Consider the following 23839-nt stretch of genomic DNA (forward strand, 5'->3'; position numbering starts at 1 on the left):
GGTTTGATGCGTTGGAAACTAGACTCGTAGACCTTCGATTCGATAGTTTGTGGGACCCATAACTCTTTATAGATTGGGAGAACCTCCAAGACATTTGACCCAAATTTCAGAGAAATCTTTAAGAAGGAACTTACGATAACTTCCGCCAACTTTTATTTTGCCACTTACCTAACTTCAAAACTTGAGATGCAACACTTGAACACTTAAAATAGGACATACCACATCATTCTTAATTTATTACTCACCCTCCTTGTCTTTCCACGAAGATACGAGTTAATTTAGACGTTTTGAAAAGTCGGGGTGTTACAAAATCCATGGGCTAATAACACACGAAAATCGAGGATTTTTTGGATAATTCTTAAAAGACGGCCTGTAAATGCGGAAATATGCGTTAAAAATGGTGTTAGTATACGTGGTGGTTCCCCAACTCATTACAGAAGTCTTCATAATGTTTTTTGAGAAAAAAATTAAGTTGTTCTAGGGCGCCTGAACCATGGGCTATAACACACGAAAAATTGAGGATTTTGAATAATTACTAAAAAAAGGTCCTGTAAATGCATAAATATGAGTTAAAAAAATGGTGTGAGTATACATGGTGGTTCCTCAACTGATTACGGAGGTCCTTATAAAGTTTTTTGAGGAAAATTTTTGGGTGCTCAGGGGTGCAAGAACAATGGGATATAACATACGAAAAAATTAAGAATTTTGGGTAATTCCTAAAAAAAGGGATGTAAATGCGGAAATAGACGTTAATAAAATGGTGTGACTATACGTGATAGTTCTCCAACTCATTACAGAGGTTCTTATAAAGTTTTTTAGAAAGAAATTTTGGGTGCTCCAGGCCGTCAGATCCATGAGCTATAACACATGAAAATTCGAGTATTTTGGGTAATTCCTAAAAAAGGGTTTGTAAATACGAAAATAGAAGTTAAAACAAACGGTGTGAGTAGTCTTGGTGGTTCCCCAATTCATTACGGATTTCCTCACAAATTTTTTTGAGAAAATTTTTTTTGGGTGCTCCGGAGCGCAAGATCCATTAGCTATAACACACGAAAAATTAAGGATTTTGGGTAATGCCTAAAAAAGGGTATGTAAATGTAGAAATAGACATTAAAAATTGTGTGAGTATATGTGGTGGTTCCCCAATTCATTACAGAGGTCCTCATAAAGTTTTTTGAAAAAAACTTCTTATGTGCTCTGGGGCGCCAAATCCATGGGTTATAACACACGAAAAATCGAGAATTTTTGATAATTTTAAAAAAATGACATGTAAATGCGGAAATAGGTGTTAAAAATGGTGTGAGTATACGTGGTGATTCCCCAACTCATTAAAGAAGTCCTTATAAAGTTTTTTCAGAAAGAAATTTTGGGTGCTCCAAGCCGTCAGATCCATGAGCTATAACACATGAAAATTCGAGTATTTTAGTAATTCCTAAAAAAGGGTCTGTAAATGCGAAAATAGACATTAAAAAAATGGTGTGAGTAGTCTTGGTGGTTTCCCAATTCATTACGGATTTCCTCACAAATTTTTTGAGAAAATTTTTTTTGGGTGCTCCGGAGCGCAAGATCCATTAGTTATAACACACGAAAAATTAAGGATTTTGGGTAATGTCTAAAAAAGGGTATGTAAATGTAGAAATAGACATTAAAAATTGTGTGAGTATACGTGGTAGTTCCCCAACTCATTACAGAGGTCCTCATAAAGTTTTTTGAGAAAAACTTTTTATGTGCTCTGGGGCGCCAAATCCATGGGTTATAACACACGAAAAATTGAGAATTTTTGATAATTTTAAAAAAATGGCATGTAAATGCGGAAATAGGCGTTAAAAATGGTGTGAGTATACGTGGTGATTCCCCAACTCATTAAAGAAGTCCTCATAAAGTTTTTCAGAAAGAAATTTTGGGTGCTCTAGGCCGCTAGATCCATAGGCTAAAACACACGAAAATTTGAGTATTTTGGGTAATTCCTAAAAAAGGGTCTGTAAATGCGGAAATAGAAAAAATGGTGTGAGTAGACATGATGGTTCCCCAATTTATTACGGATTTCCTCATAAAGATTTTTGAGAAAAAAAATTTGGGTTCTTCGGAGCGCAAGATCCATTAGCTATAACACACGAAAAATAATTTTTTTTGGGTAATGTTTAAAAAAAGGGCCTGTAAATGCGGAAATATGCATTAAAAATGGTGTGAGTATATGTGGTGGTTCCCCAACTCATTACGGAGGTCCTCATAAAGTTCTGGGGTGCCAAATCCTTGGGCTATAACACGAAAAATCAAGAATTTTGGGTAATTCTTAAAAAATGGCATGTAAATGCGGAAATAGGCATTAAAAATGGTGTGAGTATACATGGTGGTTCCCCAATTCATTATAGAGGTCCTCAAAAGTTTTTGACAAAAAAAATTTAGGTGCTCTGGGGCGCCAGATCTATGGGCTATAACACATGAAAAATTGAGAATTTTGGGTAATTCCTAAAAAAGGGTCTGTAAATGCGGAAATAGGGGTTAAAAATTTGTGTAATTATACGTGCTTGTTTCCTAACTCATTACGAAGGTCCTCATAAAGTTTTTTGAAGAAAACTTTTAAAGTGTTCCGAGGCGCCAAATTCATAGGCTATAAATCGAGGATTTTGGGTAATTCTTAAAAAAAGGCCAGTAAATGCGGAAATAGGCGTTAAAAAATGGTGTGACTCTACGTGGTAGATCCCCAACTCATTACAGAGGTCTTCATAATGTTTTTTGAGAAAAAAAATTGAGTTCTTCGGGATGCCAGATCCATGGGCTATATAACACACGAAAAATCAAGGATTTTGAGTAATTCCTAAATGGGTGCCAGTAAATGCGGAAATATGCGTTCAATTTTTTTGTAAGTATACGTGGTGGTTTCCCAACTCATTACAGATAAAGTTTTTTGAGAAAAATATTTAGGGGCGCCAGATCCATGGGCTATAACATACGAAAAATCAAGGATTTTGGGTATTTCCTAAATAAGGGCTTGTAAATGCGGATATATGCGTTAAAAAATGTGTGAATATACATGGTGGTTCCTCAACTCATTACGGTGGTCCTCATAAAAAAATTTGAGAAAATTTTTAGGGTGCTCTAGGGCGCTAGATCCATGAGCTATAACACACAAAAAATCAATGATTTTGGGTAACGTCTAAAGAAGGTCCTGTAAATGTGTAAATAGGCATTAAAAATGATGTGAGTATATGTGTAGGTTCCCCAACTCATTACAAAGGTCCTCATAAAGTTTTTTGAGAGGAAAATTTTGAGTGCTCCGGGGCTCCAAATTCATGGGCTATAACACACGAAAAAACGAGGACTTTGGATAATTCCTAAAAGACATCCTGTAAATGCGGAATTATACGTTAAAAAAATGGTGTAAGTATATATGGTGGTTCCCCAACTCATTATAGAGGTCCTCATAAAAAATTTTAAGAAAAAAATTTGGGGTGCTCTAGGGCGCCAGATCCATGGGTTATCACACATGTAAAATTGAGTATTTTGGATAATTCCTAAAAAAAAGCTTGTAAATGCGGAAATAGGTGTTAAAAATGGTGTGAGTATACGTGGTGATTCCTTAATTCATTACAAAGATCCTCATAAAGTTTTTGAGAAAAAAAAATTGGGTGCTCCGTGGCGCCGGATCCATGGGCTATAACTCACGAAAAGTCGAGGATTTTGGGTGATGTCTAAAAAAAGGCACGTAAATGTTGAAATAAGCATTAAAAATGGTGTGAGTATACGTGGTGGTTCCCCAACTCATTACAGAGGTCCTCATAAAGTTTTTTGAGAAAAAAAATTTGGGTGCTTCGGGGCGCCAGATCCATGGGCTATAACACACGAAATATCGAGTTTTATATGTAATTCCTAAAAGACGACTTGTAAATGCGGAAATGTGCGTTAAAAAATAGCGTGAGTATACGTGGTGGTTCCCCAACTCATTACAGAGGTCTTCATTAAGTTTTTTAAGAAAAAAATTTTGGGTTCTCCGGGTTGCTAAATCCATGGGCTATGACACGAAAAAATGGATTTTGGGTAATTCCTAAAAGATGGCCTATAAATGCGGAAATGTGCGTTAAAAAATGGTGTGAGTATACGTGGTGGTTCCCCAAATCATTACAGAGGTTCTCATAAAGTTTTTTGAGAAATTTTTTCAGGGAGCTCTAGGGCGCCAGATTCATGGTCTTTAACACATGAAAAATCGACGAATTTGGATAATTACCAAAATAATAGCCTGTAAATGCAGAAATATGCATTAAAAAAATGGTGTAAATATACATGGTGGTTCCTCAACTCATTACGGAGGTCCTCATAAAGTTTTTTTGAGAAAAACTTTTAGGCGCTCTGGGGAACCAGATCCATGGGATATAACACACGAAAAATTGAGGATTTTGGGTAATGTCTAAAAATGGGCCTGTAAATGCGGAAATAGGCGTTTAAAAAATAGTTTAACTATACGTGGTGGTTCCGAAACTCATTACAGAGATCCTCATAAAGATTTTTGAGAAAAAAAATTTGGTTGCTCCGTGGGTCCAGATCCATGGGCAATAACACACGAAAAATCGAGGATTATGGTCATTTCTAAAAAAAAGGCCCGTAAATGTAGAAATAACTGTTAAAAAAATGGTGTGACTATACGTGGTGGTTCCCCAACTCATTACAGAGGTCCTCATAAAGTTTTTGAGAAAAAAAATTTGGGTGCTCAGGGGCGCCAAAACAATGTGCTATAACACACGAAAAATTGAAAAATTTTGGTAATTCCTAAAAATGGCATGTAAATGTGGAAATATGAGTTAAAAATGATGTAAATACGTGGTGGTTCCCCAACACATTACAGAGGTCCTCATAAAGTTTTTTGAGAAAAAAATATTTGGTGCTCCGGGCCGCCATATCCATGGGCTATAATACACGAAAAATTGAGGATTTTGGTTAACTCTTGGAAAAGGGCATGTAAATGCAGAAATAGGCATTAAAATAATAATGTGAGTATAAGTTGTGGTTCCCCAACTCATTACGGAGGTATTCATAAAGTTTTTTGAGAAAATAAAATTAGATGCTCTAGGGTGTCAGATCCATGGGCTATAACACATGAAAAATCGAGTATTTTGGGTAATTTCTTAAAAAGGGCATGTAAATGCGGAAATATGCGATAAAAATAGTGTGAGTATACGTGATGGTTCCCCAACTCATTACAGAGGTACTCATAAAAAATTTTGAGAAAATTTTTTAGGGTGCTCCAGGGTGCCAAATTCATGGTCTATAACACACGAAAATTTGAGGATTTTGGCTAATTACTAAAAAAAAAGGCATGTATATGCGGAAATATGCGTTAACAAAATGGTGTGAGTACACATGGTAGTTCCTTAATTCATTATAGAGGTCCTCGTAAATTTTTTTGAGAAAACAATGTTGGGTGCTCTGAGGCGCCAGATCCATGGGCTATAACACATGAACAATTGAGGATTTTTGGCAATGTCTAAAAAAGGGCTTGTAAATCCGGAATTGGCGTTAAAAAATGGTGTGACTATACATGGTGGTTCCCCTACTCATTACAGAGGTCCTCATAAAGTTTTTTGAGAAATTATTTTGGGTCCTTCGGGGAGTCAGATTCATGTTCTATAACACACGAAAAATCAAGGATTTTGGGTAATTCCTAAAAAAGGGCCTCTAAATGCGGAAACATGCGTTAAAAATATTGTGAGTATACGTGGTGGTTCCCTAACTCATTACGAAGGTCCTTATAATTTTTTTGAGGAAAACCTTTTGGGTGCTCCGGGGAACCAAATTCATAAGCTATATAACGCACAAAAAATCGATGATTTTTGGTTATGTCAAAACAAGAGCATGTAAATGCGAAAATAGAGGTTAAAAATATATTGTGAGTATACGTGGTGGTTTCTCAACTCATTACGGAGGTCCTCATAAAGTTTTTTGAGAAATATATTTTGGGTGCTCCGGGGTGCCAGATCAATGGGGTATAACACGAAAAATCGAGAATTTTGGGCATGTAAATAAGAAAATATACGTTTATAAAATGGTGTGACTAAACGTGGTGGTTCTTCAACTCATTACAAAGGTCCTCATAAAATTTGTTTGAGAAAAAAATATTGGGTGCTCCGTTGCGCCAGATCCATGGGATGCTCACGAAAAAATTGAGGATTTTGGGTAATGTCCAAAAAATATATGTAAATGCGAAAATAGGCGTTAAAAATATGGTGTAAGTATACGTAGTGGTTCCCCTACTCATTACAGAAGTCCTCATAAAGATTTTTGAGGAAAAAAATTGGGTGCTTTTGGGCGCAAGATCCATGGGATATAACATATGAAAAATCGAGAATTTAGAGTATTGTCTAAAAAGGGCCTATAAATGCGGAAATAGGCGTTCAAAAATGGTGTGAGTATACGTGGTGGTTCCCCAACTTATTACAGAGGTCCTCATAAAGTTTTTTGAGAAAAATAATTTGGGTGCTCCGGAGCGCCATATCCATGGGCTATAACATACGAAAAATTGAGAATTTTGGATAATTCCTAAAAAAAGGTCATGTAAATGCGAAAATATGCGTTAAAAAAATGGTGTGAGTATACGTGGTGGTTCCCTAACTCATTACGGAGGTCCTCATAAAGTTTTTTGAGAAAAAAAATTGGGTGCTTCGGGGTGCCAAATCCATGGACTATAACACACAAAAATTGAGGATTTTGGGTAATGTCTAAAAAGGGTCTGTAAATGTGGAAATAGGCATTAAAAATTGTGTTAGTATACGTGGTGATCCCCCAACTCATTACGGAGGTCTTTATAAAGTTTTTGGAGAAAAAAAAAATTATGCACCGGGCCACCAGATCCATGGGCTATAACACACGAAAAAAATCGAAGATTTTGGTAACTCCTAAAATAGGACATGTAAATGCGAAAATAAGCATTCAAATAATGGTGTGAGTATACGTAGTGGTTCCCCAACTCATTACGGATGTCCTCATAAAGTGTTTTGAGAAAAAAATTTAGTTACTCCAGGGTGCCAGATGCATGGGATATAACACACGAAAAATCGAGGATTTACAGTAATGTCTAAAAAGGGCTTGTAAATGCGAAAATAGGCGTTAAAAATGGTATGAGTATATGTGATGGTTTCCCAACTCATTACAGATGTCCTTATAAAAAATTTTGAGTCAAAAATTTTGGGTGCTCCGGGGAGTTTCATCTATGGGCTATCTAACACACGAAAAATCGAGGATTTTGGGTAATTCTCTAAAACAAAACAGGCATGTAAATGCAGATATAGAGGTTAAAAATGGTGTGAGTATATGTGGTGGTTCCCCAACTCATTACAGAGGTCATCATAAAGTATTTTGAGAAAAATCTTTTGGGTGCTCCGAGGCGCCAGATTCATGGGCTATAACACACGAAAAATCGAGAATTATGGGTTATGTCGAAAAAAGGGCATGTAAGTGCGAAAATAGGCGTTAAAAATATGGTGTGAGTATACGTGGTGGTTCTCCAACTCGTTCCGGAGGTCCTCATAAATTTTTTTGAGAAAATAATTTTGGATGCTCCGGAGCGCCAGATCCATGGGCTATTATAACATAGGAAAAATCAAGGATTTTGGATAATTCCTAAAAAAGGCATGTAAATGTAGAAATATGCAGTAAAAAAATAGTGTGAGTATACGTGGTAGTTCCCCAACTCATTACAGAGATCCTCATAAAAAATTTGAGAAAATTTTTTGGTACTCCGGGGCGCCGGATCCATGGGCTATAACACACAAAAAATCGAGGATTTTGAGCATTGTCTTAAAAATGGCATGTAAATGTGGAAATAGGCATTAAAAATATGATGTGAGTATACATAGTGGTTCCCCAACTCATTACAGAGGTCCTCATAAAGTTTTTTGAGAAAAAACATTTGGGTGCTCCGAGGCGCTAGTTCCATGGGCTATAGCACACGAAAAATCAAGGATTTTGGGTAATTCCTAAAAAGGGCCTGTAAATGCGAAAATAAGCGTTAAAAAATAGTGTGAGTATAAGTGGTGGTTCCCTAACTCATTACAGAGGTCCTCATAAAGTTTTTTGAGAAAAATAATTTGGGTTCTCTGAGGCGCCAAATCCATGGGTATAACACACGATAAATCGAGAATTTGGGTAATGTCTAAAAAAAGGCATGTAAATGCGGAAATGTATTAAAAATTGTGTTATTATACGTGGTGGTTCCTTAACTCATTACAGAGGTCCTCATAAAGATTTTTGAGAAAAAACTTTTTGGGTGCTCAGGGGTGCAAGGTCCATGGGCTATAACAAACGAAAAATCGATGATTTTTTGTAATTCCTTAAAAAGGGCCTGTAAATGCAGAAATAGGCCTTAAAAAAACCTAGTGAATATATGTGGTGGTTCCCCAACTCATTACGGAGGTCCTCATAAAAAATTTTGAGAAAATTTTTTTAGGTGCTCGGGGGCGCCAGATCCATGGGCTATAACACACGAAAAATCGAGAATTTTGGGTAATTCCTAAAAAATGGCATGTAAATGCGGAAATAGGCGTTAAAATTGTGTGAGTATACGTGGTGGTTCCCCAACTCATTATGGAGGTCCTCATAAAGATTTTTGATAAAAAATTTATTGGTGCTCCGGGATGCAAGATCCATTGGCTAACATACGAAAAATCGAGGATTTTGGTTAATGTGTAAAAATAGGCTTGTAAATGCGGAAATAGACGTTAAACTATGGTGTGAGTATACGTGGTGGTTCCCAACTCATTAGGGACGTCCTCATAATTTTTTTTGCGGATCCAACACCTGGGCTTGTGTGTATTAGCTCATGGATCCGGCACCTTAGAACACACAAAAATCTTTTCTGAAAAGAACCTTTAGGACCTAAGTCAACACAAATGGTCCTACAAAATTTTGGATCAAAAAGTTTGATCTATCATATTTACAAAATATGTATAGGCTAATATACAGAGAACAATCTTAAATTTATGTTTCATGAACCCTAAATGCTAAAAAGCATAGATCCTATAGAAGCTATGGGTATCATTCACTAAGTCATTACAGAAGAAGATCCTACAATTTTTTGGGTTAAAAAGTTCAGCGCTATCATATTTACAAAACAAACATTCATAGGCGTACGAGACAACTGGGGTCTTATTGGTCCTGAGGATAAACAAGACATCGTTAGGCATGGCTTTTGCGATGAGATATATATATATATATATACAATACAAGTATAGAACAAGGTATATTTGTGTGAGTAAACTGTTTGATTGAACGTGGTAATTTTGGGTGTTATTTAATTATAATGCACAGGAAGGAGCAAGAAATAACAAAAACATAACAGTTGTAAATATAGTCATTTCACAACTTGGCTTCATGTCTAGCACTGGATGTCATCAGTCTGAACTCTGAAATCTGAATAAGAAGTAATCAAATACAAGAACAAGAAACTATCCGGGGAAATAAAACCAATGAGATCAATAATTTCGCAACATAAACCGGGACATACAAACAAAGGCCTATGAAAACTAGACCACAGTCCCTAGCTTCTCAGCTCTCTGCGAGAAGTAAATTTTAGAAGACAGGTACGTGCAGGTGGCTATTACGGATAAAGGACACTGGAAAAAAAGTTAAAGATTATGCTGCAACTAGATCAGGAGTTTCAGCCTCCACGGATAACAAAGCAGTGTGTACTTTGTCAACCCAATTGTCTAGCCGATCCCTCAGCGACTTGATTTGAGGAATTCCCAGAACCCTTGGTTGCACCCAGGACACATGAACTGTCCCTTCGACTTGGTCAATTATTCCCTCAATCAGATGCACCTACAGGAGGACAACAATAAACCAACCGTGAGAAAGACGTGAAGCTCATCAAGAGCAAGAAATACAGTATCAACACTGCCCAAGTAGAAAATTCAGGGGATGCAGGAAAAGTATAAGCATTCTATAAATAAGTCTTTACAATTATTGATTATTAACATGTCTATTGTTGGTATTAGGATCTGCATTGCCCAGGCAAAGAAAAGTAGAGTTAACTAACGAAGAAAGATGAAGATTCTAGGTAACTATTCTCATAAAAGGAAGTATTATAACAAAGATATAATATACAATCTCACATTCATTCACAAATCCAGAAGGATCAAGCATTTTTTTCTCATCATATAAGAATGCACTATACAAGGAATTACTAGTAGCAAAACTGCCAATCTGGAGGTACTTGCACTCGCTGCATAAAGCAATAAATGAGATTGCAGACCAAGTGACCATTTGGATTTATATCATAAAAGTTTAAGAACCAACTGTTTTGGCAAAACCTTTTGCATAATGCATTTAACAAACACAAGGGTAAAAACATAGTTTCTCAAGTCTCAACCCATAGAAAGATGCTGAAATCACCTATAATACAATATAGATGCTATTATGCCTACCATGATTGAAGGAAGTATGTGAGAATAACAGAAGTTAAATTCTTATTTAACTAATGAGAACTTACAGAAAGGCTCTTCATGAGTAGATATTCGACATCCTCCACAGTTAACTTTGTGCGCTCTGCAATCACACTCAGGGGGATAGTTCTATCATCTGCTGGGCGACTGCATGCAAATGAATTGTCCAAAGCTTGAGTAACAACCCTAACAACATAAGTAATGAGAACTTCTGTTATCTGCAAAACTGCCACTGTACCTGAAGATAATTTCCATCAAGCAGAGAATGTTGATCTTCTCGAGAAGCTTTTTCTCATTCTGCACTAATGCTGGTTGAGCAGTTAAAGCAGCTTGATGGACATGGCACAATTTTTGATAGTGAACCAAATCACCAGTGTTAAATGCTTCAAGAATATAATAGAGCCACTCAACCTTAGTCCCTATCAAACTCTTTATCTGTAACAAATTAGAATAAGTCAACATAGATTGAACCAACATGATCTTGTCAGCACAAATGATACAAGAAGAAACAACTATATAGTTATTGTAACATAATTCTAGTCCATCCCACACAACTGAAGCCAAAAGGCATGGAGGAAAAGGAATTTATTAGGATTTCAGTGATTTCTCATACAGTGCCTTAGTAGATTATTAATTCTCAGTTTCAATTTGATATCTCTTGGTCCTTGTATACATCCTATACTTATATTAATCACATATTTTTGCGGAAGGGAATTTTAAGTCCATCCGTCCATGCAAAATCTATGTACTGAAACTCAGGAAATCAAAGTAGGAAAGATGGATGTTTGAGACCATTAGCAAAATTTGATGGTCCAATGAGAAGAACTTTGTTTCTACAAAATAGAGAAGCAACTAGAGGGATAGCCAGGATGACTAAGGCAAAATTGGACATGCCATCTGTAATGGATCAATATTATACATATCCCAGAACCAAAATTGTCCCAAATAGAGCCAACTCTTCTTGCTTTTGCCCCAGAAGGTTTGGGGGTGTATGTGGAGAAGATTTGCAGAATCAAAGTGGAGTTCCAGCCATCTAGGTTAGTTCTCAACAGTGAGTTGAAATAAAAAAATAGAAGTAGAGTCATAATGACGATCCAACAATATTGTTGAGGAGTTTTCAGCAGTGAGTTGAAACCCTTAAGAGCAAGAGACCCAAAAAGCAGAATCAGAGCAAAATAGAACAGCCTACCCTGCATACCGTGAGGTTCCCTATTTTTACACAGTTTAACTTGATACTTGACCACACTACACACAACGTCATTCCTGGCATAACTAGTTCAACCATCTGGCCAACACACTATCATTGGCATTAGTCCTTGATAAACTTGAGAATAAAAATCAGATGAACTATTAACAAGCTCTCAGTCTATCACAGATGACAACACAATAAGACCTCAACACAGTCTGACATCTCCTGGGAAGGACACCAGCAGTATATTCCATGAATGAGCACTCCACGCAGTCATTCCCACAGAAAAAGAAGACTAATGCATGGAATAGAAAACAAGAAAGTTTGTATACAAACTTACGATCGGATGAGCAAGCAGTTCTCCGAAGTTGTATATGTTGTCTCCCAGCAATGCCGACAGGGACAGATCAAAAGCCAAATCCTAAACAAGATAGAAGGAACAATAAGGTCGAAACCAAGCCCAAAAACATATGACCACTCAACCATTTTTTTTTTATAACCGATGACCACTCAACCATTTTCAGATACACAATAATTAAAAGATTAGAATTGCAGAAATTATTGCAAATAACATATACAAATATGTAGGTCTACACAAATTAAAGTAGCTGTTAGAAAAGATCACTCAATAATAATCCAATAAGCAATTGACCAATAGCACTTCTCCTTTCAAGAGTTATATTGATTAGAAGTTACCAAAGTACTAACTTCATAGCACTGGTGACATCTCCAACATAAGGAGGATGTATTGCTAATTCATGAATTTGTGGAATAAGATTTAACTCTAGTACTTGATTCAGGCAGAAGGGCAGTACAAAAAGTTCAGAACTTGCTGATAGGGAAGGAGCGAATAAAGAAAGCAGCGCAAATAAGCTCCATCAATCAACTATTCGTTGATAGACAAACTATGTTCTTTATCATCTCATGTCAAATGGAACATCTTTTATCGTTCTCACCAACACCACCGGTGCCTTGCCCCTTGAGGAGCAAAGTTCACTTACCTATTAGGATAAAGTGGCACCACAAGAAGAAAAAAGGCTGGCCCTTGATAATTCAGGTTCCTTCAACACAATTTATATGGAGAGTTATAAGTTATAACACTAAATGGTTAGCCATAGTTTAGTAAAATAAGCTAACATATTGACAATAAATAAGCAACTAGTTGAGTAAAACAAACATGTGAATTGCAGCAAGGCAGATCAATGTACAGGGGTCATAAATCCAACTAGTTAGGATGGAAAACTTTTAGATTAGTCCTTAGAAAAGAAGACAAAATAAGAAATGACACATACCAGCTTAAATGATTCAGAAAGAGATTCCACTGAAGTGTACGCGAGATAAAGAAGAGCACTTTTGTAGAACTCGGCAAACTCCTGGCGAGTTTTATGGTACTGAGATGAAACCCAATAATAGCTTGCATAGACAGATGGATCAATGTCAGTCATGCTATCAAGTGTTGTTTTCCCCTCATCTAAAAGTTTCTGGCACTCTTTTGGATCTTCTTGCTCAAGCTTAAATAGGGCAATCTGCATCTTAATATAAAGAATTGGCTCCTCTATCCGTATCTCTTTAGTATTATGAAGTTTCTCTGTCACTCCTTCAAGGAAGCCTATAGCGGCTTCTTTCTCGGGGTATTGCCGAGAAACAATGACCGCAAAATGTGCAAGCTTGAGAAGATTCATCTTTGTCTCAAAATCAGTGATGAAGTTGTGATACAATTGTATTAGTCCGTCACCAGCCTAAAATAAAGAGAAGAGAGGTGTTATATGCAAACAAAGCATAATACAACAACCACTCACTATGGTTTACCGATTTACCATACCACAAAATACCGAACCATTCCGAATTAATTGGGTATAATAATGGTATAATATTTAATTGTGGAGAATAAACCCCTTGAAACAAGATTTAATATTGAATGATTTTAGTTATATCAGCTCCACCTCAATTTAAATCATTAATACAGGACTAGGATAAACGATACACATTTAGATGATTGAGAATTTCTCTTGGGGGTTATGTAATTGAGATGATTCGAAATAATAATTTTTAAAAAGCCTTAACATCCTGGATAATTTGTCTGCTCATTTTGCCACCAAGTTCTGAATCAGGGTCCTAATAGTATTCCTATGCCAATACAGATGCATTGCATGATTAGGCATTTATCAACAGTTCCATGATAATTCATGCTACCTGTGACTACCAAACCGTATAAACCAACAAACACATGCAAATAAGAGTAAGATCTTTTTTTAAACAAATGTTAGTAGTGTACATTTCTCTGAATATATAAACCATGGAATTTGCACTGTATACAAAGAGAGTATTTTTGCTTTTTAAAATGAAGGAGATCAGATACTACATAAGCGTCTTTTAGCATGATACTATACTTCGAATTCTATTGAATCAATTTTTTTTTTGAAGAAGTAACTTGTATTATGAACAAAAGGAATACTCATTCTATTGAATCAATTTTCCTGGGTCCATAATCCAAAGGAGTGTTTAGAGGACGTCTTGAATGGATTTGCATTAAGCTGAGTTTACCTCATAATGTATTTGGATTATAGATACAAGAAAAGAAAAAAAAAACTCATTTTCCTTCCATTAGCACCAGGTAGGGTGCTGTGAAATACAATATGTTGAAATTTCTCTCCATCATCAACTACGGTTATCTTCAAGAAAATTCTCTAAGAAAAAGATAATTCAGTATCTGCAATGAAAGTTCCCTTGAAGACACCCTCATACAATGACAAAGTGAATTTCACAAATTCATTTTACAACACTACTTCCCTATCAAGATATTAGTGAATTCTTTTTTTCCATATCAAAATTTAGAAGAGTGTAAATATTGTTGTTGTTGTAATATTTAGAAGATTAAACCTTCCCCTCTGTCGCGAGTTCAATTCCAAAAAAGACAAAAATACTATGTAATTTCTTCTCATCTATATCCAAGCTTAGTGGACAAAGTTACCCGGTACTTGTGTTGGTGGGAGGTAGCAGATATCCCGTGAAATAAGTCGAGGTGTGCAAAACAAGTTCAGACACTACGCTTATTAAAAAAGATATTTAAAAGATTAGATCGTCTGAGTCAATCTCAGGGCTTTCAAATACCAAACATAGTATAAAATGGCTTGGCATGGGAAGGTCCTCTTTCATGGGTGTTGTATTGTACTATTCGCATGTTTCCCAATATGCAAATTTCAGCTATGGAGAGGTCCTATACGTGAGGAACACATTCAACTCCCCCCCACCCCACCCCATTTTCCCCCATCCCCCCAAACAACTTGAACAATATACAACTATTAATGAAGCACCACTCAAGTTACTATCAGCTGATACATTATTTTTGCAGTATCCACCATGCTACTATAGTTTAATTAGAAATTGTAACCATGACACCTGAAGGCTTGCACGCACTAATCTATTGGCAGTCTGCTATAGCCAACAAGAGAAAGTGCAGGGTAAACCTGTCCACAAAGACTGGAGGAAATTGGCCCACACTAGATGTTATAGTTTGATTATTATTTCTACTATAACCCAATTCAAAACATTCTGCTTCAGTTGAACTATCCATCAACCAAAAACAAACAACTCCTGATTTTTATACATTTTGTTCTGTTCCTTGCCAGGAACCCCCAATGTTATATGTTTTTTAATAACCGTTATGTCCAGGCCAGCTTACGCATACTTCAACTAATTCCACTGAAAATGCGCCACCTCCCAGCCTCCCTCCATCAACAGGTACCAGGTAACTCGTCCACCAAAGCTAGAATAAATTACCCAGTGTTTTTGTCTCTACTTAGATTTGAACTAGAAACCTCATGGTGCTCAACCTACTTCACTGACCATTAGGTCACACCCTTGGGTACGAAGCCCCAATTTTTTCTAACCCTTCCAAAAGCAATAGAATAGTTCTAAGCTCAAACAACCCCCAATTCTTACCCATCCCAAAATCAAATCGTATAAGTAAATCTCTAACACAATTCCTCTACTAAACCCTAACTTATACCCACCTAAACCCATAACATGGGAGAATCTAATTAGCTCAGCTGGTTGACAACTACTTAACCTTTCACCTTGTTTGGGGAGGGTTCTAGGCCCAAACAATCCCCAATTCTCACTCATTCCAAACCAAATCCTATAAGTAAATCTCTAGCACAAATCCTCCACTAAACCTAACTTATACCCACCTAAACCCGTAGCATAGAAGAATCTTAGTAGCTCAGTTAGTTGATTACTATCTAAACTTTCACCTTGTTTCTAGGCCCAAACAACCACCAATTCTTACCCGTCCCAAACCAAATCCTATAAGTACAATCTTCCCATAAACCCTAACTCATAGCCACATATACCCATAGCATAGGAGAATCTTCGCAGCTCAGTTGGTTGACATATTAACTGAACTTTCACCTTGTTTAGTGAGCACTCAATTCCTCACCTTACAATCATCTCCACTTTACAAAAAAGACAAAAAAAAAAAAACATAGCATGCACACACACACAAATAAAGTCCAAATACAACAAAAAACCAAACGAAATTCGCAGGAATTAAATCGAATTCAATGAGAACCTGAAAAACGGGAAGAGCAACAAACTGTTCAAGCTTAAGAGTAAGCTGATGCCAGAGCTTCCTCTGGTACAGATCTGCCAAAGTAGTGTACCAATCGGAAAGCTGTGAATGAGCATTGCAAAACGATTCCAAGTACTGAAGTGCCGCCATGGCTGAAAAAGCTCTCTCAGTAACACCGATGAAGACGAAGCAGCTACTGTGTGTGTATGTGAAAGAGAGAGATTCCTGACTTGTAAATTGTGTTTTGCTTGTTCATAAAGAAATGAATAATGGAGTTTGGGTTAGTTCAGTTTAGTCTCTATTGTATTACATTGGACCTCTATAATCCTTCAAGTTTACAAAAATTAATTGTTTTTGGTCCAATATACAACGTTCGGATTGAATATGAAAATTTTGATTTAGAAAATAAAGAAATCATAATTCAAATATAATCAAAATAACAATCTCAATTTTAACTTTTGAATCCTTAAGGTTAGACCATAAAAATTAACAATCTCAATTTATCTACCATTCATGTTGTGTATTAAGTGTTACTTATTCATAAAACTTGTTTATTTTTATCTAATTAGTAGTGATAAAAATATATGAGGTTAGAGACTATTATATAATTATTTAATGTTAATCAATAAAATCATATAATATAATGGATAGTATGAACATTGAATATTTAGAAATTAGACTTATTAATATTTGACATATATAATATGAAAATATAAAACTTGTTTATTTTTATCTAATTAATAGTGATAAAAATATATGAGGTTAGAGACTATTATATAATTATTTAATGTTAATCAATAAAATCATATAATATAATGGATAGTATGAACATTGAATATTTAGAAATTAGACTTATTAATATTTGACATATATAATATGAAAATAGAACTAAATATCACACTTACGAATGGTTGTTTCTTTAGGGGGCTAATTTCCAAAGGGCCTAGAATATGGAGGGCTCTTTCGCGATGTAAGAAGATAGATTTTTTTGCATCACAATGATAAAGCAAATACCATATCAAAGTTGACTATATTAAAGCACAGAAAATTTTAGGATTTAAAACTTATGTATATTAATAATAATTTTAAATTAATATTCTAATAATAACTGAGTTTATAATTAGTATTTATAAATTTTGTAATATATATAGGATTTGAGCAAAAAGTTATTAAATTTACATGAATCTGTAATCGAATTCTAAATTATGTTTTCATGCATAGGAAATAAAGAATCTATTGAAACCTTTTTTTTCCTACGACTTAACGCTCTTCCCTGATCTTAGAAGTCCAAAGACGAAGTCAGGAATTTCACTTAGATCATACAAAATTATATCTATAAGAAACAGTTTTTAAGCTATATACACAATATTATTATTTTTAACACAATCTAATTTTGCAATAAAAAGTGATCAATGTATAATTAACTAAGGATATTCAATTTACTATTCTTTAAGTTTATAACTATATATATATATATATATATATAGGGATAATTGTACAGAATGACAAACTTATAATCTAAAATAAATGAAGTAGCAATTGTTCGTTTTATACAACAGAATTGTATAAATTGTGTTTCTGTTTGTATAAAGCGAGAGAAAATTGTATATACACATGCAAATACATATATATTCGTCCTATACACTTATAATTATACAATAAAAATATTCCCCTGCCCAGTTTTATGACATTCAATCTGAAATCTACAATAGTATGGTTATAACTTTCTCGCTCACCACTCTCCATTTCTCGCTCGCTCCCTCTGTGCTCGCCTCTCTCGCTTTATACAACAGAAGTGTATAAATTGCGTTTCTGTTTGTATAAAGTGAGAGAAAATTGTATATACACATGCAAATACATATATATTCGTCTTATACACTTATAATTATACAATACAAGACACCAGTTCATCTTGTGGATGATATTACAGAGGAAACTTTCCACTGTAGATAGAGTCTTGAAATGGGGTATACAAGCGGATGCAAACTGTGTTCTATGCAATACTGGTCATATAGAGAACTTTGATCACCTATTTTATGCTTGTCCTTACTCCTCATATGTATGGAAAGCAATGCTGAAATGGTTAGGCTATCACAGACAAGTAGGCAGTTGGGAATATGAAGTCAAATGGATGATCAGCAGGGTCAAGAATAGTAGACCAAGAGCTGGAATTTTGGGATTCTGTTTTGCAGCAATTATATACAACATTTGGATGGAAAGAAACAATCAGAGGTTTAATGCCAAGAAGGGAAGCACAGCACAGAGACTGAAGGAAATAACTGTACAGGTACATATTGAAGGACAAAGGCACTGCAAATGGAAGCCTCATTTAGATCAACTGATAGGATATCCTAATTAGATGCTCTTTCATTTATAGTTGGTAGCTTTCTTTTTGCATTAACTCAATTGTGTCACAAGTGACTATGAGAGCTAGCTCTAAGTCCAAAAAGAGTTAGTTGGTTTGTATGGAGAATTTTGGTTGAATGGAAAATGTTACCGGTTGACCAAAAAAAATTATACAATACAAATATTCCCCTGCCCAGTTTTCTTTTGTCTTTCTCTCTTTCTCATTTTTTATACAAACACAGATTATACAAATATAATGTATAATTTATGTTTGTATAAAGCGAAAGAGAGAGCAATTTTTGATATACAAATATTTTTTGTCAACTATTTATACAAACGAGAGGCTAACAACAATTTATACAAATGACCTGCCAGCGAAATTATACAAATCTGAAGAGGAGTCAACGAATTATACAATTGCTTCTTTTTGTATATATGTATAGCGAAATAGACATAGCTTTCAATTGTATATGTATAGCGAATTATACATATATATATTTGCTATGGAGCACAATTATGCAAACTTTTCTATAGCGTACAAATATGATTTTTTTGTTTGCTATATGTGAAAGTTGTTCTACTAATTAAAACTTAAACTCAAAATATCTAATTAAGATTGAAGGATACTCATCACTCACGTCACCGGCTTTATAATAGTTGACTTAGAATGGAGAGTTTGACTCTGAGTCAGAGAATTTGACGAGTCTACTTATGTTTCGTGGGTGCTAGCTTAAATAGTTTCTAGAGTTATATATCCTTAAAGTATCACAAGTGAATTATATACTATGGAGACTATATAAATACTTTTATTTTATTTTTACACGTGACTTTTTTAGTATTGTATTTTTTTCTCAATACTTGTTGGTATTATGCTTAACTTGAGTCGAAAGTTTAGTAGAAATAATTGTTTTACCCTCACAAGGTAAAAATAAGGTTGTGTACTTGTGTATACACTATCTTTCCCAAATTACTTCACTTGTGGTTTCCGCATTGAGTATGTTGCTGTTTATTGTTGATTATGATGATTATATAGAGCAGGATCATATTACATACTTGACTCAATTGCACACATATACTATTGATTGTTTTACTTGAATGCCTTAAAGAAATATCGTAAATGCTTATCCTCTTGATGTTGTCGGAATTAACAGTAATAAGATATTGACTTGATAACAATTACATCACAAAATTTACAAAATTCAGAATTGTAAGCTCTTGATCGGAACTTTCTTTGGTTCCCAACTTACTAGAAGTGGAAACTTTTTTTGTCTTTTGATTTATTGGAAATTTACTAGTTCGACAAATTCAAATTCACATTTTGTAGAGCTGACTAAAGGGAATGGAAGAGCTGTCCATCAAGACTTTGATCATTTCATAAGACTCTGATTAAAGATTGACATTAAAATCATCCAAATTCCACAAGCCAATATCCCACATGATGTCTTCATCATTAGATGAGGCCTCAGGCACTGGCACATAATTAGCATATCCATTAATCATAGAATAGAAGAAACCACCTTGCTCTTGTTCATGAAATGTGTTGTTTTGGTACAAAATGGTCATGTCTTCTTGCTTTGGTACATGACTTGGAACTTTATTCTCATTTTCCTCAAAAAGTGACATGATCTTTTTCATGTCGATTTGACTATTCAGTAGTTGTTGTTGTTGAAACTGTTTTCTTTTTAAAAAATGGACTTTTGTTTTTTCAGAATTTTCAGTACTTGATTTCTTGAACTTCTTTTTGAAATTAGTCCTCCAATAGTTTTTAATTTCGTTGTCAGTTCTCCCTGGCAAGCTTCTAGCAATTGTTGACCATCTACAATTTTATTATTTTTATCGTGTTAGTATTATTCAAAATTATTTTGATTCTTTTAAGAATAATCAAGAACTTTTGTGTATATTGAATATTAGAATATAGTACTTCAAATAATTACCTATTCCCCCATATAGCATGAAGTTCAAGAATGATCCTCTCTTCATATGGAGTAATTTGCCCCCTCTTAAGGTCTGGCCTCAAGTAATTCACCCATCTCAATCTACAACTTTTTCCATTTCTTTTCAATCCTGTTTAGACAAAGAAATAGAAAAATTAGATTTTATTTTAATTTTCAGAAACTACACGATTATATAGCCAAAGAAAATAAATCGAGTTATTTCAAGAAATTACACGATCATATAGCCAAAGAAAAATAGGCCGCGTCTAAAATTATATTATTTCAAATACTAGCTCTACCACTAATTAATACAACTATTAGACTTTTTCTTCTTCTAACTCAAAATGAGAAATTTTATGATGAAACTACTCGTATGAAGTCAACTCATAATCGATCAAAGTGAATGAGAAGGAAATGGTACATATTTTTTGAATTCTAATTTGATGTCTGGTATTATAATTGAGGCTCTGATTATTCGAATGAATGAATCTTATTCTTTCCAGCACTCGACTGGATGATAGGTAAAAAAGAGTTAAAATAGAGACAATATAGTAATTACCTGCAAGCCTAGCAACAGAATTCCATCTGCCTTCACCATGCAAATTGACATATTCAATGAGCAATTTGTCTTCTTCAACTGTCCAAGGACCTTTTCTCCATTCTTCTTCAATAATTCCCCACCTTCCCATTTTTTTTATAAATATTGTTAATATTAAAACCTATATATATATAAGAAAGGAAACAATCTATCTAAACTCTTTTTTCCTCAAAATTCTATGACATAATTAGCAAGTTATGTTGCTATTTATATTTGCACTAAAAACTCACTCATTAGTCAATTTTTTTATGACAAATGAGTTATAGCTAAACATGACTCCATTAATTATAGCACTTAGTATAAAATATTATTTGTCCTCATCAATTGTATATATTTCCAAAATAGTTACGTGTACTTGTTATAGTTTACTACTCTTAGAAAATTCAAAGAAGGCATTGAAAGATTTGTTAGGAGAACCAATGGAAGTTGAAACATCACACGTATACAATTTTGAGACAATTTTATTTCATGACTTTTCTACAATAATGACAAACCCTTTAGTTCGATGATTATTTGCATTAAATTAACCCATAAAAAATATTTTTCATTCTTATCTATTCGATGTCCAATATTTATATTGGGTTTAATTTGCATTGGAAGTCTTCTGTTGGGGTAGAGCACTCTCAATGACACTCATATTGGTATCAGACAAAGTTCAGATTCGTGTTGAAAAGTCTAATATTGAGATTAAAGCACTTTCATTAGTACATTGTATTGGGATCAAAATAAATTTGAATTCATGATGAAAAGTCTCAAATTTGAGATTAAGTGCTTCCATTGGTACACATAATGGCAATCAAACTACATTTGGATTCCCGTCGAAAAGTCTCAAAATTTAACGCAAATTGTTTCCACTATAGGACTCGTATTGGAATCAAATTGAATCTGAATTTGCGTTAAAACATCTCATATTAGGAGTGAAACAATTCTATGAAATATGAATACTCGTATTGGAGGTAAAGTGCTCTCACTATTGATACTCGTATTGAGATCATACTTAGTTTGATTTTGCATAAGAAAATCACATATTAGAGGATAAAGCGCTCCCACAAGAACTCTATTGAGGGTAAAACACTTCCACTGAGACTCGTATTAGGATCAGACCAAATCTAAATCTACATCGAAAAATCTCATATATAGGACCAAATAAAGCATTTTCATTGCTACTCATATTGAGGTCAGACTAGATTTAAATTCGTGCTGAAAAGTTCATATCAGGGTAAAGCTCTCTCACCGAAACTCATATTGGGAAGAGACAAAATAATTTTAATCCGAATCGTCATGTCTCGTATTAGGAATAAAGCACTCCTAACAAAAGCGATCTAAGCATAAAATTTTTGATTACAAATAAAGTATTTATCACTTCACCACAATAATTCTCATTGATAACTTATAAAACTTGGCTATTGTTGACTGCCAAGAGATTGGGTGACATGGTAGCATGCATCTTGATCAAAGTCACCAAAGTATATTTTAGTTATAAGGTTTAAACAACACAAAAGTGATTAGGCCACTCAAAAGAGAGGACTAGAAAGGCCACGTATAAGTTATAACCTAGGGTAATGCATCTAGACAACTATATACATACTTAAATAATGTGTTTTGCTACAAATAATTAAGTTAGGAAAATTAGTAAAATAAACTAGTGGATAATTTTCAATGTGAAAGCTACTAGCAATCCAGTAAGAAAGAGGCAAGTGTTTAATTTGCTTACTTCTTAAGGATATTGGTGCACAATAATCACCATCATGTTATAATTAATTATAATTTGTTGGATGCCATTTTGGGTAATGGGGTTCATTAGAATAACAATATTTTTCACTAATTATATTAGCTGAAGTAACAGGTGTATTGTTCATGTCATGATTTTGGAAGTATACATAAAAGCCTAGATTCTTGCTTTTCTTAGTTATATATGTATTTTTTGTACTTCTATTTTTGAAATATATAAGTTATATTAATACAACTAATATATATGGATAGAAGTGGAAACACATGAATAGAAGTGGAAATAAAGTAAATGAACACAATTTCCTCCATTTTTATTCTTTATATATCCTTAAGGGGTGCTCATGGTTCGATTTAAATTAATTATTAATTAAAATTAAAACCAAATCAATTTTATTAATTTTTAAATTTCTTGAATCAAACCAAACCAATACATTGATTTAGTTATTGTCGATTTGATACAATTTGATTTGGATTTTTTGATTTTTTATTTATTTATTGAAGGCATACGCATCTCGATAGAGACAAACACCTAATACATAAACAAAACAATTCACAGAAAAATTGTTGTAGATTCTATATAAGCTATGTAGATCCTATATAAGCTAGCAATATTATAATTATTAAGAGTTATTATTATATGAACATAATAATTTAGTTAAGCAATACTAAAATCATTGTACACTAAAATTTTAGAATTTGAAAAAATGATAAGAGTTAAAAGACTTAAATTACTTAAAATATAACAAAATACCATATTTTATTTATAGATAATAATATACATATAAATAAATAAATAATTATAAAATAATTAAAATGCAGATTTTAAAAAAAAAAAAACCAAAACCAATACAAATAATATTATTTTAATCAATTTGGTTCAAATTGAATTTAATTTGATTTCTTGATTATAACCATAAACCGCCCTACTTGTATGCACCCCTATCTTTTCTATATTTGGCCTTGGTTTCAAGGAACAAACACGCAATTCAATCGATACGGGTTATTCATTGCGCAAGCTTAGCAACCAAATTTTAAAGAGAA

The 23839-nt window shown here is 34.1% G+C and overlaps 3 protein-coding genes across 3 annotated transcripts; 1 reads left to right on the forward strand and 2 right to left on the reverse strand.

Moving 5' to 3' along the window:
* Positions 1 to 9311: 9311 nt before the first annotated feature.
* Positions 9312 to 16462, reverse strand: LOC102599949 (26S proteasome non-ATPase regulatory subunit 13 homolog B-like). The gene is made up of 6 exons (XM_006355643.2): positions 16190 to 16462; positions 12912 to 13358; positions 11960 to 12040; positions 10669 to 10865; positions 10478 to 10577; positions 9312 to 9807 (listed from the first exon to the last, which is right to left on the reverse strand). Exons 1-6 carry the CDS (start codon positions 16337 to 16339, stop codon positions 9622 to 9624), a joined length of 1161 nt encoding a protein of 386 aa, XP_006355705.1. The 5' UTR covers positions 16340 to 16462; the 3' UTR covers positions 9312 to 9621.
* A 1645-nt stretch (positions 16463 to 18107) lies between these two features.
* On the forward strand, positions 18108 to 18548 carry LOC107062159 (uncharacterized). The gene has a single exon (XM_015312496.1). The coding sequence runs from the start codon at positions 18108 to 18110 to the stop codon at positions 18546 to 18548; it is 441 nt and encodes a 146-aa protein (XP_015167982.1).
* A 1146-nt stretch (positions 18549 to 19694) lies between these two features.
* LOC102587080 (transcription factor MYB24-like) lies at positions 19695 to 21160 on the reverse strand. Its single transcript, XM_006355689.2, has 3 exons — positions 21029 to 21160; positions 20470 to 20599; positions 19695 to 20351 (listed from the first exon to the last, which is right to left on the reverse strand). Exons 1-3 carry the CDS (start codon positions 21156 to 21158, stop codon positions 19922 to 19924), a joined length of 690 nt encoding a protein of 229 aa, XP_006355751.1. The 5' UTR covers positions 21159 to 21160; the 3' UTR covers positions 19695 to 19921.
* Between the last annotated feature and the right edge of the window lie 2679 nt (positions 21161 to 23839).

This window comes from Solanum tuberosum, unplaced genomic scaffold, assembly GCF_000226075.1.
Source record: "Solanum tuberosum cultivar DM 1-3 516 R44 unplaced genomic scaffold, SolTub_3.0 scf00202, whole genome shotgun sequence".
Taxonomy (NCBI): domain Eukaryota; kingdom Viridiplantae; phylum Streptophyta; class Magnoliopsida; order Solanales; family Solanaceae; genus Solanum; species Solanum tuberosum.